Genomic DNA, 17,984 nt, shown 5'->3' on the forward strand with positions numbered 1-17,984 from the left:
GCTAAGATGCTTCGTCATCTTCTGAAAACCTCTCTTTTAGTTTTATTTTTTAAAGACTGATTATTAGAGAGAGACAGACAGACAGTGCATGGGGAGGGGGAGGGGCAGAGGGCGAGAACCTCAAGCAGGTTCCACGCTGAGCACGGAGCCTGACATGGGACTCGATCTCACAACCCTGAGATCAGGACCTGAGCTGAAATCAGGAGTCAGATGCTTAACCGACTGAGCCACCCAGGCGCCCCTGTATTCCCCCGTTTAACCCCCACAAGGACCCCATGGGGTAGGTGGCTTTATCATGTTCCTACTTTACATTTGTGGCAGGAAGTCAAAGCACAGAGCAGTTAGGAAACTGGCCCAAAGTCACGCAGCAGAGTTGGGATTTGAACCCCAGTGGTCTCTGCTTCTCCATCCAGTACCTCTGGGCTTAAATATGTGATGTTTGACTTAGGCACAGTTTAATTATGTCTCCTGTAGAAAAGGGCCTAGAGTCTTCAGGGGGAACTGCCTGTTTCCCGGGGACATACCCTGCCTTAGCAGGGTATGCCTAAGCTTTCCTACAAGCCCGGGTCTCCCCTGTCCAAATAGATGTTGGGAGTCAGGGAGGTGGGGAGACTCATCTCAAGCCCAGGAGTTTCTGAGAAGACACATGCTCTTTGAGTTCTCTTGCCCCTGCTGCCGCCTCTGCTTCTGGCCAGACCGTGGTCCCCAGGGCCCAAAACTATAGGGAAAAGAGGAGGTGCAAGGGTGAGGGGTGGAAAGAACGGGTAGGATGCTGCTGAGACGAAGTGACCTCTGTGTTCCCAAGGACTCTCGGGCATGTTGGGGGTGAGGGGGGCTTGTTCATCAGCATTCCCATTCCCCAGATGAGCAAGCTGAGGCCAGAGACTGTTTATGGGCAGAGGGTGTGTATGTGGGTCGGGGTGGGGGGTCTGACCATCTGCAGTCACGGGTATCCCTCACCAGGGTGGGGGTGGCCCCGTGCACCTACAGCTGTGCACCCTGCTGGCTCATGGCGCCTCTCATTTCTGCTGTGACCCGGGAACCCACCTCCCATTCGGTTCTGTCCCCACTCAGAGCCACTGTTGTATAAAGGTTGAGAACGTCTTCTGAGCTTCTGAACCTTTCTGGAATCTTGAAAAAGAAAAGCAGAGGCCTGATGTTGACCTGGGGCTGAGGGCACAAGCAGCAACCTGCCAGTGGGTGGTTCTGGTTCGGTGCCGGGGTCCTTGCCCCTCCTTCGTGACTGTGGCAGGTTTCAGCAGAACAGCGGACAGGGCTCGTGTTGCCCGAAGCTGCGGGTTTCCTGGGCGGGTGGACCTGGCAGGGTTTGGACTGGGCTGCCATTGTCCCCGTGGACCCTAAAAGCCAGGCTGCCCGGGTCCCAGGCCCAGCTCCTTCCGAGGCGTGTGATGTTGAACACGTGCCCGTCGTGCTGCCTGGAGCCTCCTGGCGTCCCCGGGATGACCTGAGTCGGCCTTCAGGTGAGGCCTGGAAGGTGCTCAGGACGAGCGGGCCGCCTCCATGACGTCCCTTGGTGTCCCTCCACCTCAGGCAGCCGCTGGTGGATGCCCTGCCCTCCTGTGGCACCGAGCCCTGTGTGGGCCTCATGAAGGACCTCATCGTGTCCGGGGAGGTGGAGGTGGACCAGACGGAAGCCTGGCTCTGGTCACTGGCCTTCATCCCGCAGCCCACGGATGCCATGGTCCACATGCTGCTGGTGAGCCCCCCGCTCCCCACCTGGGCCCCTATCATCCCTTCCCCACTTGGCTGCTGATTGCACACCGGGGGTGACCTGCTTTGATCAGGGCTTTGCACCAGCACAGAGGTCTTGGGTTCGAGTCTCAGCAGTGTGATTCTGAGCAAGTGACCTAACCTCTCTGGGCCCATTTTCTGATCTGATTGACGGGAAGGGAACCAGTGCCTCCCTCCTGGGCTGGTGGTAAGATGCAGGAGGATGCGTGCAAACCGATTCTCCTGGGGTCTGGCACCGAGTCTGAGCCTCGTAAGTGAGAGCTGTTCCTGTTATCGGAAACAAATACGTCTACCGAGTCTTGAGGCCAAGAACCGTGTGTGACGGTGGGCCGAGGGTTTCTAACAACCCGGCGGTCCTGGGTAACCATGAGCCTGCCACTGGGACCGAGGGGCTTTGAGGGCATCTGTGTTGCAGGAAACTGAGGCCCACAGAGGCCGGGCAGCTCGCCTGGGGAGAGGCGGGTGCTCTCTCCTCCTCCACGGGCTGTGTCCTCACTCGCTCTGGGGGCACCGTCACTTGTCGCTCCTCACCCTACTGTGCCAGGCTGGCAGCGGGTGGGGATTCAGAGGACATCGCAGGGAACAGGGGTGAGCACACTGGTGATGGGCCAGCCAGGGTCCCCGGGAGCAGCAGAGACCCCTGCCTCGCCAGCAGGATCTTTGGGTCTCTTGTGCTGGTCAGGCTGGGGCTCACTCTCTGGGCAGGCAGAGGGTAGGGAGCGCTCACCCCTGACCCCTGACCCCTGACTCTGGGGTTGGCTGTGTGGTTGGCTCGGCTCAGCAGGCACTGACCCAGAGCGGGGCCTGGGCTGGGTCGCCAGGGGCATTGCCCACGTTTCATGGCCCGGCAGGTGACACTCTGGCTACCTGCAATGCTGGCCTCTCCGGGACCCTCAGGGCTGAGTCAGGGCTGGCAGGCTCAGTCTCCTGGAGACCGGCCCTCCCTCCCTGCCCCCCCTTTGTTTGTTCTGTACAAGAGAGGTGACTAAGTGTGCAGACTCCAGTTCTAGACTCCCAGATTCTGCCCCTTTGACTTCCAGCCAACCACTTGATTTTCTGTGCCTCAGTTTCTCCATCTATGTGGTAGGGGTAACACATAGGGAGACTGTGGATTCATGTGTTGTTGGGATGTGTGCCAAGTGACATGCACGGGGCTGGTGTTGCTGCTGTGACTATGTCAGGGAGACGGGGTGAGCAGAGCCAGTGGGGTCCCTTGGCTCAGAGGCCAGGATCTCCTTCACCTGCCTCACTTGTCCTCCAGACCAGGGCTTGCACCTGTCTGGACTGGTTCGCTCGTTCTCTTGTCCAGTCCACAAAGATGCATGAGTGCTGGGGGTGTGCCAGGCGTGTGCCAGGCGTGTGCCAGGCGTGTGCCGGGCATGTGCTGGGGATGCAAGTTGCTTTTTTTGCAGCCTGGAAGGGGTGGGGAGCAGAACAGGAGAAGGCTCCTGCGCCCTGGTGTAGGGGTGGCTGAGGATCGGGGCGGCGCCCTGTCGAGCACGAGCACCTGGGGTGGGCCCCTGGTCTGACTCAGCCTGGGCCCAGCTGCTGCTGCCGCTGCCACCTGAGCCGGATGGGGAGCGCAGTCTGGCCCCCAAAGGAGGGCCGGGGTCTCCTGCTCCTCAGGGACAGACCCAGCGGACCCCAGCATGTGCCCGAAGGCGGGGCAGGTGTAAGGAGAGTTGACTTTTCAGGCAGTTTTGGAGCTGGCCATAGAACACAGCTATTATGAAAGATTATCTAAGCCTGCAGGTAGAGAAATAACATTAAAAGCCAAGGTGATCGAGACCTACTGCTTAATTCTGCTGCGGCACCACATCCCTGCCCTTGGGCTTATTTTACGGTGGACGTGCACCTGCCACATGACAGCCACGCCCCGCTCACGGGGGCTCTTCCTGCAGCGAGCGAGTGGAGAGCACCGCGTGGGAGCATTTGCACCGCAGAACTTGGCAAATGTTACCCGTGAGGACTTTTGTTTCCCCCCCGGGTGGGTGGGGGGGGGGGTGGTTGCTAACCATTTACTCCAACACCTCTGGCCACTCCGCCGTGTTCTGCTCAGAGGACCTCACCACCCCCACCTTGCTCCTCCAAACTGGTGAGCCCGGGGGTTCTCATCCTCGGCGCTGTTGACACCTGGGGCTGTCCTGTGTTATTAGAGCGCCGTCAGCAGTGTCCCTGGTCTTGGCCTGCTGGATGCCAGCAGGTCTGTTTCTCTGTTGTGACAGCCCAGACTGTCTTCAGACATCATCAGGTGTCCTGCGCTTGGCACGTGTCAGCCCAATGGCACAGTCCTCCCTCCTGGATACACAGAGAGGGCTGCCTGGGTGCTTTCGAGAGTGCCCGGTGGACAGATCCCACCGCACACCGGTTCCTACAGACTCTCAGGGTGGGGGGCCCAGCCCAGGCCTCTGGATTTTTTAGGAATCTGTGTGCACCAGGGTGCGGGCCATCTGTACATGCAAAGCCTCTGAAGGGTGGCTCAGGTGGCTCAGGTGGGGGCCGGTTTCTGTCCCCAGCCGCTCCTGCACACCTCAGGGGCCAGCCCCACCGCCTTCCTTGGTATCTCGGCCCTGGTGCACAACCTCTGTGCCTCCCTGGACGGGCCCTGTGGACAGCTGCCTGGTGTCGGCTCCCTCATGAGGACCCTGGGACAGGCCTTGGATGCCAACTGCACCTTCCAGGAGCCCTCGGATGCTGACCAGGTGAGGATGAGCAGCATCCCAGGTGCAGCCCCATGGTGGGGCCCGAGCCATGCAGGGGAGCCCACTGCTGCGTGGGTGGGTGGGCTGAGCACCCCCCTCCCCAGGCCTGAAGGCCCTTTTGCCATCTCGTTCCAGCTCCGGCTTGTGCTGAAGGCGATTGGCAACGCGGGCCTGGCGGCCACAGCTCTCAGCCCCACACTGAGCACCTGCGCGTCTCAGAGGGGCTGCCCCCCCGAGGTCCGCCTGGGGGCCATCCAGGCCTTCCGGAGGGTCCCCTGCTCTGCAAACGTGAGCTCCTGCATGTCATTCGCTGGGGTTACGATTGGGTGGCCGTGGCTCTCGAACCACCGTTTGCTAATTCACTTCTTTGTTCATTCATTCATCATAAGTATACTGAGCTCCTACTATGCGCTGGGCCCTCGTGTGAATAGGTGTCAGGTCTCTGATGTCGCGGAGCCTGTCTCTGGTGGGAGGCAGTTACTTAGCGACCAAACGTACAAACAAGCCTATGGTTGCAAACCATATAGAAGCCGTCCTGTGCTGCAAACGCTCTAGTTCAGGGGTTTGCAGGCTTTGGACCACAGGCCACATCCTCGCTGGCTGTTTTGTACACAGCACTTTGCTAGAATGCAGCTGCTCCTGCTCATTTATGTGTTGCCTGGGGCTGCTGTCTTGCTACAACTGCAGAACTGAGCAGTGGCAGGAGAGTGCATGGCTCACAAAGCCAGAAAAATTTACCATGTGTCCCTTTGCCAAAAAGGTTGCTAATCACTGGACTAGTCGCTCCCCTATGACTGTAGGTCAAAGCCAAAGTCCTTAGAGTGACAGAGCAGGCCCGTGTGCTCTGACCACGGGCCCACTTAGCACCTCGTGGCTCCATCTCCTACTTCCCTCACCCCACCCTGGCTCTCCAGCCACACCGGGCTGCCTCTAGTTCCTCGAACACTCCAGGCCCACTTCTGCCACAGGCCCTTTGAACATGCTATTCTCTCTTGCTGGGATGCGCTTCCCTTGGGCATCCCCAGGCTTCACTTCTTTACCTTCTGCAGGTTTTTGTTTAAAAATCACTTTCACTCTGGGGTCCCCCTGGGCTTTTTCACATAATCCTTTCCTCTTTTAGTATTTACCACCTAATGGGATCTATATTTCACATCTTAACCTTGTTTGCTGTCAGTCTCCTGGCACGAGAAGGTGAGCTTCAGGTGGACAGGAGCTGGGCTTGTTTGCTCCTGTCACCTAGCACAGTGCCAGGCACATAGTAGGTGCTCAGTAAATATCTCCGCAAGAGTAGATGGGTGGGTGGCTGTGCTATGAAGGAAAGCAGCAGGTGCTGAGGGAGAAAGTCACAGGGGGAGGGAGGTGGCTTGTTTAGGAAGGGGCCAGGGCAAGCCAAGCCCTCTAGAGAATACCTCCTGTGTGTCAGGCACCAAGCTGTTTTTATAAATAAAGTTGTGTTGGAATGCAGCCATACCCGTCTATTTACCTGTTGTTACCTGTGGAGATTGGCGAGCCTCTGGGCTGGGGCTGGGGGAGGATGGGTTTAGCGGTGACCCTACCGTCTCCCATAACCTGCCCACAGGTGAGAGGGTTGGAGAGGCCTCCTGGGGTGGAATTTTGTGAGAGCTGGGACAAGGCAGCAGGGCCATCCGCTGGAGCCAGAGCAGCTTGGGGGATGTCATGCTCCAGGGTAGAGGTGGGTGGAGTTGGATGGGCTCCAGATGATGGCCTTCTCTCTGCCCAAGCCAGCGATCTGTGCTTTCCCGTCTCTACCAAAATCCGGAGGAGGACGCTGAGATCCGCATCAACGCCTACCTGGCCCTGATGAGATGCCCTGGCGAAGAGGTGTTTGCCCAGGTGCAGCGCACCCAGGCAAGCGAGCAGTCCACCCAGGGTGAGCAGTGGCAGCTGGAGGAAGGGGTGTGGGGCTGGCCCGGAGCCTCCTGGTGGGTGCAGGGTTTTGGGAGCATGCTCTTGCTCTGTCTCCTAGATGCTCTCCTAACCCGTTCCTGTTCTCCTTTTATTGCCATACCATCTGAACAAGTGGCCTTGTGTGCCCCCCACCTCATGTGTATGTCAGTTGGATGACCTCAGACCAATTGTTTCTCCTCTCTGCTCCTCCGTTTCCTCATCTGTAAAAAGGACTGGATGTCACTGGCTTCCCTGGTAGCTCTGGTCACTTCCTGACCTAGTACCTGGGAGACCAGAGATAGAGGAAGGATAGTATCTGCGAATCTCAGATCCCTTCTGGGGTCAAGGAGTTTCCTTTAAAAAGGGGCCTCTGGCCATAGTTTTCTTGAACTTAAAAGCAAAACTTTAGAAAATAAGATCAACTGATTTTTCAAAAATCTTTTCCATGCTCAGTAAGTTGAGTGTCTAGAACCTGACAGCCTGGGTTCAAATCCCAGCTCAACTACTTCTTTGTTGAAGTATGCATGCCTTTGAACAGGTTGCTAAAACTTTCTGAGCCTCTGTTTCTACATCTGTGAAATGGGGATGATAATACCACCTCCCTCATACAGGGAGCATAAAATGAGTTAATACACACAGATATTGAGAGCATCTTAAGTGTTGCATGCGTGGCTGTTTAGAATACGCATTGCGTTTAGAAACGCAAGTTTCAGAGCAGACAGGAAAGTAGAAATGGAAAATAAAAGCCCACCTTCTTCTTCCCCTGACCCTTAAGTCCCATTTCCCGAGGGCATTCACTGGGAACAGTCTCTTGTACATCCCAACCGAACTTGTAGTGCATAGACGAGCTTGTCCATGTAGCTCCTAAACAATAGCATCTCAGGATCATGTTATACTTGCTATTGTGCTCCTTGCTTTTGTCTTTGGTGTTACTGGGGGCTCTTTCCACATCAGAGCATGTGGACCCTTATGTACTGCTGCATGATATGCTACTAGGACCTTGTACCATAATCCATTTTACCAGTCCCCACTGATGGGCATTTCAGTCATTTCTGGGTTTTTGCTATGAGAAACAACTGGCAAGATGGAACTTCCCTGCATATCTGCCTTTGGGCCCTTGTGCTAATCTAGCCATAGGATAATCTCCCCAGAGGACAGACAGCCAATTTAAAGGGTGTACACATGTCAAAGTGATGCTGCTGAATTACCTTCTAAAGAATTGGTACTCCTTGAAGATGCAACTGTTTGTTGGCTGTTTCAGGGATGGGGTGAGATGTGTGTGAGATAGGAGGAGAGGGGGCTGTTTTGCATCAAACAGGCCACTGAGCCAAGCCCCATCACTAGGGAACCAGCCAAAGGGCTCAGCCTCGAAGGAGGCCCTGGGTATAACAGGCCTGTGTGTTGCCCAATAGGAATGAAAGACAGACTCCACTTTGTTCCTTGGTGAGTTGCTCTAGAATCTCTCTGTTGGGCATCCTGAGAGCCCGAGAGGTTTGGGGGTTCCCAGTTAGACTCTAATATCCCTTATTGGACTCTTTCCTGTCAGTGCTCTCATTTGATTTTTTACCCCTCCAGAGAGCCTGAGAGGGTCCCCTTCACGAATTGCATGTCACCATTTTCCCAACCCTGAAAGATACTCAGGTCTTTGGGTCCAGGCTTTGTCTTGATTGGTCTGCGCAAACGGGCCTGGAAGAGGGGTTGCTATTTTATTTTACAGACGAGGAAACTAATCCTCAGAGAAGTAGAGTAACCATCCAGAGGTCACACAGCTCCTGAGTGGTGGAACTGAGATTCAGACTTGGGTCTGTGAAGCCAGAGCTTTCCCTATGGTGCCTCTTTTCCCTTCAGGAAGGCACGTCAGAAAGCTGTGCACAGGCTAGATTCCTAAGTCCCATTAAGTCAGTGCTGGGGCCACTGTTTCTGGAAGAAAATGTGGATAACTAAGCTCCAGAGAAGCCCCTGGTGTGTAGAAATAGCAGGACTCAGGGGAAAGGCTCAGGGGGCTGTTTTCTCTGGGCTGTGCCAGCTCTAGATCCATCTGTCCCCCACTTCCTCTTCCCTCCCCTCCCTGCTGGCCATGACTGGACTCCAGTGGGCTCCTTTGTGTGGAGTCACCTGATGCAGCTGCTGGAAACTGATGACCCTCTGAAGCGAGCTCTCCAGGAGGCCCTCCCTGAGGACATCCTGAGCCAGGAGTTCCAGCCAGAGACCTGGAAACACTCATCCTATTCTGATGTCACCTTCCGCTCAGGTATGGCCTTCCTGGGTGACCTCTGTCTTGCTCTTGGGCCAGGAAGCCTTGGGGACCTGGGAGCTCTAACTCTTGAGGACACGTGGATTAGAGATGCTCTTTCCCAAATGTCACCTGTTCATATGTAAATCGGCATCGATTCCGTTGCCTGCCTGTGAATTGGAGAACTTTCTTCCCTGTGTTACAAGGAGATTAGCACCCAGCTGAGGCTGTCACCTCCTTTATCAGGATGAAACAGAGCATCCAGAAGGAAACCGTGTTCTAGCCTAGGCACCTAAACAACCTCAGCCACTCCGGAAGTCTGGGGGTAGAAAGTGGGGTTCTCTGGCTGCCCCCTCCCTGCCAGCAGGTGTGGGTACATCTGTGACCCTCCTGGCCTTCCCTTTGCCCTTGATGAGGCTTAAGGCTGAGACACGTGTCCTGCTGGAGAGGACACACCACGTCTTGCCCTGTCTCAATCTATAGCCCCTCAGTGGTCAGATTCTGGTGGTGAGGGGTAGGGAGGGTACTGATCCCCTCTCTTCTCCTAGTGTCTGGCAGCCTGGGAATGAACCTGGAGCGGACCCTCCTCTTTTCTCCAGCTTCCTTTCTCCCCCGTTTTGCCATGACTAACCTGACCATCCATGCCCTAGGTCATGGCTTCAACCTCCTGGAGGTAAGAGAGGGCCTGTCATAGTCTCTTCTAGACTCGGGGCCAGAAATGATCCCATCCACCTCTTGTCTGTATTGATCCACTCCTCCATCCATCTACCCACTCACTCATCCATCCATCCATCCATCTATCCATCCCATCCCTCCCTCTCATCCATCTCTTTTATCTCACTAATCTCTGTACCTTCCCACCCATCTCTCTATCTGCCATCTCACCTACCCATCCATTCACCTATTCTCCCAGCCAGCCAGCTGCCTACCCAGCCATTTGTCCATCCGTCACCCAGCCATCAATATAGCTGTATATCCATCTACCTTCATGCATCATCTACCCACCCCCCATCCACCCATTTATGTAGCTCCCCACCCATTTCCCCATCAACCTCTCACCCCTGCATCTATTAATCTATTCTAGTAATCCACACACACCGCTGTGCACCCATGTACTCATGTATCTATCCACATATCCATCCCTACATATACCTACACATACATACAACCATCCATCCATTCATCCATCCATCCATCCATCCATCCATCCATCCATTCTCCCATTCATCCGTCTGTCTTTCCATCCATCCATCTGTCATCCTTCTCCATCTATTCATGAATGTGCCATTATACCCTCTCTCCACCTACCCTCTTCCCCACCCATCCATCCATCCACCCACACTTATCCACCCACTCACCATTGTACAAATATCTGTCTTCTAACCTGACATGTGCCAGGTGCTGTGCTAGGTTCTGAGAATATGACAGTCAACAAGAAAGACCTGATCCCTGTCCAGAAAGGTAGATAAGAAACATAGAGTACATATTGATAAAACAACAGCAACATTAAGTGTTGCGTTCAGGAAGGTGAAGTTTGAGCTGTGATCTGAAGAAGGAGCATGAGCAACCTAGTGAAGAGCTGAGGTAAGAACCTTCCAGGCAGGGGCACCAGGATGTGCAAAGGTCCTGTGACAAGAAAGGACTTGATGTGTCCCAAGAAGCAGAAGTAGACCAGGGAGTGAGGAGAGAGGTAAGATGGGAGGGCAGAGAGGATCAGGACCATGTCATAGGAAAGTTTTAAGCTGGAGAGTGATGTGACATGATTTGAACATTCTTTTTTTTAAATTTATTTATTTATTCATGAGCGATAGAGAGAGAGGGAGAGACACAGGCAGAGGGAGAAGGAGGCTCCATGCAAGGAGCCTGACGTGGGACTCGATCCTGAGCCCCCAGGATCACACCCTGGGCTGCAGGCGGCACTAAACCGCTGCGCCACGGGGGCTGCCCATGATTTGAACATTCTTGCTGTTGCATGAAGAATGGATTGTGGGGGTGCAGCAACAGAAAAAGGGGTATCTCTGAGGTCCTATGTCCAGCAAACTTAAGTGTAATGGATTACCTTGGGGCCCTTCCATTTCCTTCCATTTCCCAGGCCCTCGAGACTTGTCCGAGGGAGGGTGCTCTCTGTGCCCTGTCCTGACCCCTTCTAATTTATGGAGAACAGGGAGTTTGTCCAAATATTGCCAGCTAGGGGCATGAGCTTAGATATGCCAATGGCTGACCTTCTGGTGACTTCTGGACAAATGCTCTTGGAGACATCTGGGTGGAATGATGGAAGCACAGTAGATGTAAAGAAGAAGGGAAGAAGGGAAGGTGGCTGGAAGGATAAAAGGATGGATGGATGGATGGATGGATAGATGGATAGATGGGAAGGATTAAAGAGTGACTGAACAGATGGGTGGATGGAAGGACAGATGGAAGGAAGGAGGGACAGAAAGAAGGACTCACTCATTCATCCATCAAATTTTGAGAACAAACCAGGCCAGCTGTATTAGGGTTCTCCAGAGAAATAGAACCAGCAGCGTGTATTATATCTAGAAAGAGATTTATTGTAAGGAATTGGCTCACACAATTATGGAGGCTGACAGGTCCCAAGATCTGTGGTCAGCAAGCTGGAGACCCAGAAAAGTCGATGGTGTAGTTCTCGTCTGACTCTGAAGGCCTAAGAGCCAGTAGTATAGTTTCAGCCTGGAGGTTTGAGAGCTGGAGAGAGCTGATGTTTCAGTTTCAGCTGAAGGTAGGAAAAGAAAAATGATGTCCCAGCTCAGAGGCAGTCAGGAGGAATTACCCTGTAGTTGGGGGGAGAGTCTGCCTTTTGTTTGACTCATGCCTTTGACTGATTGGATGTGGTCCACATGCATTATGGAAGGCACTCTGCTTGACTCAGTTTATTGATTTAAATGTTGAATTCAGGAGAGTCCAGGTGACTCAATCGGTTAAGCATTCAACTCTTGGTTTTGGCTCAGGACGTGATCCCAGGGTGTTGAGATGGAGCCCTGTGTCAGGCTCTGTGCTCAGCATGGAGTCTGCTTAAAATTCTCTCTTTCTTTCTCTCTCTCTACTCCTCCCCACCACACATGCATACTCTCTCTCTCTCAAATAAATAAAAAAAATGTTACATTTATCTAGAAACAGTTTCATAGAAACACCCACAATTATGTGTAACCAAATATCTCAGTACCCCATGGCCTAGTCAAATAAACGCAAAGTTAACCCATCACCGAGGCCTTCAGCATACCTAGTGAATGAGACATGGGTCCCTGCTCCCATGGAGCTCAGCATCTTGCAAGGGAGACACACAGATGACAGCATCTTTTTTTTTTTTTTTTTTATGACAGTCACACACACACAGAGAGAGAGAGAGAGAGAGGCAGAGACACAGGCAGAGGGAGAAGCAGGCTCCATGCACCGGGAGCCCGATGTGGGATTCGATCCCGGGTCTCCAGGATCGCGCCCTGGGCCAAAGGCAGGCGCCAAACCGCTGCGCCACCCAGGGATCCCCCAGATGACAGCATCTGAGTGTGACCTAGAAGTTCTGTGCTGGACTCTCAGAGGAAGGAGAATGTGGGAAGGCAGGGATGTGGGAATTGAGGAAAGACTTCCCAGAGGTGGTGACAGGTGAACCAGGCCCTAAAGAATCAGTAAGAATTTTTGCTGTGGGAAATCTGCCCAGCAAATGTGGAACTTGATGATTTGAAAGGGTTGTACCCTTTTGCTTGGGTCCAGGTGGACCCTGGGGAGCCCAGAGTACCCTGCTCAAGGCTGCTGCCCCCATTTCCCCCATTTGAGCCCCCTGCCCTGAAGCTCTGGATCACCCATGTGACCGAGCTGCTCCTCCATGAGCCCTGGCATCTCTTTCCAGCTTGGCCTCCGCTTGGAAAATGCAGAGAAAATCATCCACAGGCTGTTGGGCGGGAAGTCATTCTGGGGGCAGGAAGAGGAGAGAGAGGGCCAGCCGGAGAAGTCCTCAGAGCCAGACCCAGGGCCCTCAGCACAGGCAGCCAAACCTGACTGTCCAGAAGAAAGGTCCAGAAAGATGAGAGACCTGCAGCAGAAGGTAAGGCGGGGGCTGGGGGGAGGTACCTGCACCCACCCTGCTCCCACCCCTCACCAGCCTGAGCTTTTGGCCTGCGGACTCAGGTGTCAATGAATTCTGACCCTGCCCTCCCTCCCCAGACACAAGTACTGGTCCAGAGCCGAGTAGTCAGCTGTTAGCCTGCCTTATCGTGAAAAAGTCTTGATCAAAGCATCACCTACAATTAGAAAATCGTGCAAGCCCTAAGGGCGTTTCCACCACCAGAACGCATTCTTAGAATCAGTGCCCAGAGCATTGTCGGCACCCCAGAGGCCCCCTGCCCTCCCCCTTCTGGTCTACCCACCCCAACCAAGGGTGATCATGAATCGGCCTCCTAACTGCCCTGGTTAGTTCTACTTTTTAAAAAATCAGCTCTGTCCCAGGTCTAGTAATGAGTAGCATGTGTTTAATTATACAATTTGATAAGTTTTGACCTATAAGTGCACATTCCTAGTGATGTGCAACCATCACTTCTATCTAGTTCCCAAACATTGTCATGGCCCCAAGGGAGACCCCATCCCCAGTAACAGTCACTCCCCATCCCGTCTTCCCCCCAGCCCCTGGCAACCACTGATCTGCTTTGGGTCTCTATGGATTTTCCTGTCCTGGACATTTCACAGACACGGAATCAGACACATGTGACCTATGATGTCTGGCTTCTCTCACTGAGCCTCCTGTTTGGAGACTCGCTGGTGTAGCACAGATCAGTGCTGCATCCCTCTTGAAGGCTGGATAGGCTACACTGTGTTCATCCATCCACCTGCTGGGGGACATTCTGTTGCAAGTTGTTGCCACCCTTTGGCCAGTGTGAATAATGCTGCTTGTGACATTGTGTGTGTGTGTGTGTGTGTGTGTGTGTCTAGCTTCTCTCTTGCTTGAATGAGATCCATCTACATGGTTCTATATTTTCACACTTTGCTCATGCTCCTTGCTGTGTAGCATTCCGTGATCTGAACCTGCTAGAATGTCCTTGTCCATCCTACTTTTGGTAGACTTTTAGATAGTTTCCAGTTTCTGTCTTATTGCCCATAGTGCTACCAACATTCTTGCACGCGTCTTTTTGGTGAATGCACGTGCGCCTTTCTGCTGGGCACATACCCAGGAATAGAGTTGATGGGCTGTGGGATCCTTTAATACCCATTCTGTGGGTGGGGAATTATATTTTATGTGACTCTTCTCCCATGGATGGACATGACACCAAGATTGCTGGTACCTTTTTACTCTCTCTCTCTCAATAAATAAATAAATAAATAAAATCTTAATCTACATCCTTTTTGTTATTTTCACACTTGATGGATGGAGACTCATATTGCAAGATCTATTTAGCAGAAGCACAGTGATAGTGGCAACAGTACTTGGCCTCAGTGTTGGGGAGCCAAAAGGGAGCGGTGGAGGCTGTGGCAGGTGGGAGAAACACATGACTTAGTTAGAAGTGGTGGCCACTTCTCTGCTCTGGTTTCTTATTGGCCCTTGTGGTGGTGATGTGGGGTGGGGGGCGGGGAGGCCAATACTTCTCTTTTTCAAGAAGCCAGAGGACTCAGATTTCATATGTAGTCTCCTAATTTTTGTTTATTTATTTTTTAAAAAAGATTTTATTTGTTTATCCATGAGAGACACACAGAGAGAGAGAGGCAGAGAGACACAGGCAGAGGGAGAAGCAGGTTCTATGCAGGGAGCCCGACGTGGGACTGAATCCTGGGTCTCCAGGGTCATACCCTAGGCTGAAAGCGGTGCTAAACCGCTGAGCCACCCAGGCTGCCCCAGTCTCCTAATTTTTAAATATTGGAAACAAATCCAATTTTTAAAAAATACACACCGTGAAAAATCTGAAGATAGACAAATGATCACAGAGTGAGGAGACAGGAGAGATGGGGCAAGCTCATGGCATGTGCTGCCTGAATTGGGTCCTGGAACCTGAGGGAGACCCGGAATGGAAACACCGGTGAAATCTGAATGTCTGCAGTTTTGTATGTCCATGTTGGCTTCTCCGCCTTGCCCGCGCCCTGGCCGTGGAAGTCGCCACCAGTGGAGACAGTGTGAGGGATGTGGGGGAGCTCTCTGTACCATCTTTGCAACTTTTCCGTAAATCTAAGATTATTCTAAAATAAAAAGATCTTGAGAACACTCACCCCCCGACACGCTGCCCTGGGCATTGAGTAGTAGCGCAGGTCAGGGAAGACACATCTGTGGTTCTGCTTGCGGGCCACGAGTTTTGCAAGTCACATTCCGGATGCTGAAAGCCCTTGCCCTTGCCCTTCTGGTCCCCCTGGTCCCCGACCTGTGTCCAGGCACCAGACCTGCTCCTGTCACCAGCCTGGTCGCTCCCTCAGGTGGTCCGGAGGCACGTGGAGCGGCGGGCGCTGCAGTGTGAGCTGAGTGTGAAGGTGTTCGGGCACGAGCTGAGCTATGTGAACTGTGGGGTGATGGGGAGCCACATGAAACGCCAGTCCTTGCACCTGGCCGAGCTGGCAGTCAAACTCCTGAAGGTACCTCCAGCTGGGCTCAGCCCCCGCCCCCCCTGCCGGCCCTGTGGGGTTTCCTTCAATGCTTTGGGGGGAAAGTACTAAAGTACTTTCCAGACTTATGACCGTGGTATTTCAGGCCAGGCTGCCCAAGTTCAAATCACGGCCCCGCCTCTCACCTGCGGGGGAGCCAATGCTTGTCATGGCTTCGGTTTGTGCATCTGTGAAATGGGCGCCATAGCATGACAATAGCGATAGTAACAAAAGCAGCAGCTACTTTATGGGGCGGTTGTTCTAAATTACTTAATGCAGTAAAAAAAAAAAAAAAAAAGAAAGAAAAGAAAAGAAAAGAAAAATGCAACCAAATGTTTAGAATGCACCTGGCACGTGCTAAGTGCTCTGCATCGTGCACAGGGCTCACATTCCTCCTTACCTGACTCACCCTGGATCCCGGACCACTGACCCTTTTCCACAGTAAACTAACTGGACTTGAACTCAGCTCCACCTGTTTCTACCTATGTAGGTTTGGCCAGGTGATCTCATCTGTTTGTGAGCTCAGTTTTCTCAGCTGGAAACAGGGGATGATGTTCATGTCCCTTCCTCCCCCCGCCCCACCCTTGTGTGAGGATCCATGCCCGGGGCTGTCACCTGCATCATTACGGTTCTGTGGCTGCAGGGGCAGGAGGTACAGGTGAACCGGAGGCTGAACCTGGCCATGCAGGAGCTCACCTTCCCCACGGTGTCTGGCCTTCCAGCCCGGCTGACCCTAAATGCCTCGGCTGCCATCGGCGTCCGAGTCCGGGGGACTGCCGACTTCCAGCAGCACCTGGATTTCTCCGTGAATGGTTATGTCAAGCCCAGGTTAGCTGGCTTCTCGGAGCTGGAGGAGGGAGGTGGGTGGGCGGGGGCCTCCCCCTACAGAGGGCTGCAGAGAGCACGGCTGTCAGCATGGGCTGGAGGGGATTCCTGCCCTGCAGACCACCCATCGTACCAGCTCCTATGATTGTTTTCTGTGCCAAGAGACTGAGAAGATGCTGGGCAGCTCTGAGAAGACCAAGGCTCAGTGAGGCAACATCATGTGCCCAAGAACATTCTAGTGTTTGGCCACGGCCCATGCTTCCCTCTGCTCCACTCTGCCTCCGAGGGGAGGGGAGGGGGAGACCATTTAAGATCTATGGGCTCCAACTCTAGTGAACCCATGTAACCACCCATGAGAGGGACACTCTTCTCATTCCCACTGATGGTTCAGAGAACAGGCTCCAGGCAGGTGCGCTGCGGGTCCAGGCCACACGGTGTGGGCAGCATCTGTTCGGTGCTTGGTTTGATTCTGGAGTGGGCCCAGGGCCTGCTGGGTGACTGTCCCCACTCAGCCGGCCTGTCTGTGGTTTCTGGATCCGACGTGGGAAGTGTGGGCCTCCTGTGCTGGCCACTCTTTGGCATGAAGGCCCCAGCTGGGGTCAGACAGCCTGGGGCCCAGTCCTGCTGCCCCGATCCCAGCCTTGGGACCCAAGCAGGTGTGCCTGGGTCTGCATCTGTGAGTCGAGGCCAGTGATGGCAAGGCCCGGATGGACCATGCATGAAGTGCCAGGTGCATGCAGAGTACATGGTCGGTGATGACCACGGTGCAGGCGCTGCTCTGGCTCAGGACCGCCAAGAAGCGCTGGGGTGGGGAGCAAGTGGGCGCTGTGTTTGCGGTCACCTGGGGTCTGTAGGATACAGACGACATGTATCTCCCTCCCCCACAACCCCCGCAGTGCCCTGCTCCAGATCTCAGCGCAGATGGGCACAGTGGGCGCCCTGGGGCAGGCCGGGCTGCGGTGGGTGACCAGCGTCCGTGGCACTGCCAGCCTGGATGGTGGGATTGAGGCGAGGAAGGGCCGGGACCTCCACGTGCACCTGAACACCCCCGAGGAGGCTGTGGAGCTGCTCAGCTTCAGGTGGGCGTCCTGCACCAGCGAGAGGGAGCAGGTGCAGCAGGGGTGGGTGTGGGCATGGGCGTGGCTCGAGGGCTTGCACACATGCGTCTGTGAGTGTGGGTGTCCGTGAGCACCTGTGAGCACGTGTGCATGATTGCCCGTGTGTGTGTGAGCATGAGCCTGTGTTTGTGCCTATGAGTGGGGTCCTTTAAGATGTCAAGTCATGTCACCCCAGTCCCCTCCCACCTGTTTAAAACCCTCTATTGGTTCTAGGATAACCCAGGTCTACATGATCGTCCTTCCTCATGGGGCTCCTGTCACCTCTCACCTGTTTGCTTCTCCTACCTCCTGCCCTCCACTCATTCCCTCTCCCTCCACCCTGACCCCCTCGAACCACCCTTCTTTTTCGTTCTCCGAAAGTGGCCACTTCATTCCCACCCGAGGACCTTTGCACCTGCTGTTCCCTCTGTCTAGAATGCTGGCTCCTTCTCATTCTTTGAGTCTCTGCTCACCTATTCACCTCTGCAGAGACTCCCCGCCTACCCTGCCAGCTAAGGGAGGCCTTTCCCCGAGACAGACCCTGTGCCACCCCCATTCAGGTTTCTTGTGGCACTTGTCGCCGAGTGCTATGGGCGAGTGCCCCCAAGGCCTGTTCTGTTCATGTTTCAAGGCACATTTGTCCAGCGAATGGATGGAAATGACTTGTCTGGGACTTTGCTCTTTCCCCACCCAGCTCCAAGCTGTATCTCATCACTGGGGATGGCGTGAGGAGCCTCAGTGATGTCCACAGCTCTTCTGGGGCCCAGTCCTGTACTGACGAGAAAGGTAGGTGGGGCGAGGGGGGGTCCTTGCCATGCTCTCCCAAGTTGGGCATGTGGGGGCCATGCCAGCTCCAGATGCTAGAGTAGCTCTTCTGCCTAAAAGTATTTATACTCC

General features: G+C 54.1%; 1 protein-coding gene across 1 annotated transcript in view; it reads left to right on the forward strand.

Annotated features, from left to right (window-relative positions):
• Positions 1–17,984, forward strand: part of LOC112923224 (uncharacterized) — a 141,960-nt gene that overhangs the window by 22,764 nt on the left and 101,212 nt on the right. Inside the window, exons 12-22 of the mRNA XM_072753850.1 lie at positions 1,552–1,717; positions 4,269–4,454; positions 4,590–4,742; positions 6,201–6,345; positions 8,455–8,613; positions 9,144–9,268; positions 12,458–12,652; positions 15,001–15,156; positions 15,809–15,993; positions 16,887–17,069; positions 17,782–17,873. Coding sequence (XP_072609951.1) covers positions 1,552–1,717; positions 4,269–4,454; positions 4,590–4,742; positions 6,201–6,345; positions 8,455–8,613; positions 9,144–9,268; positions 12,458–12,652; positions 15,001–15,156; positions 15,809–15,993; positions 16,887–17,069; positions 17,782–17,873 — 1,745 coding nt within the window. The remainder of the gene's footprint in view (positions 1–1,551; positions 1,718–4,268; positions 4,455–4,589; positions 4,743–6,200; positions 6,346–8,454; positions 8,614–9,143; positions 9,269–12,457; positions 12,653–15,000; positions 15,157–15,808; positions 15,994–16,886; positions 17,070–17,781; positions 17,874–17,984) is intronic.

Source organism: Vulpes vulpes, chromosome 3 (assembly GCF_048418805.1).
Source record: "Vulpes vulpes isolate BD-2025 chromosome 3, VulVul3, whole genome shotgun sequence".
In the NCBI taxonomy this organism is placed as follows: Eukaryota; Metazoa; Chordata; class Mammalia; order Carnivora; family Canidae; genus Vulpes; species Vulpes vulpes.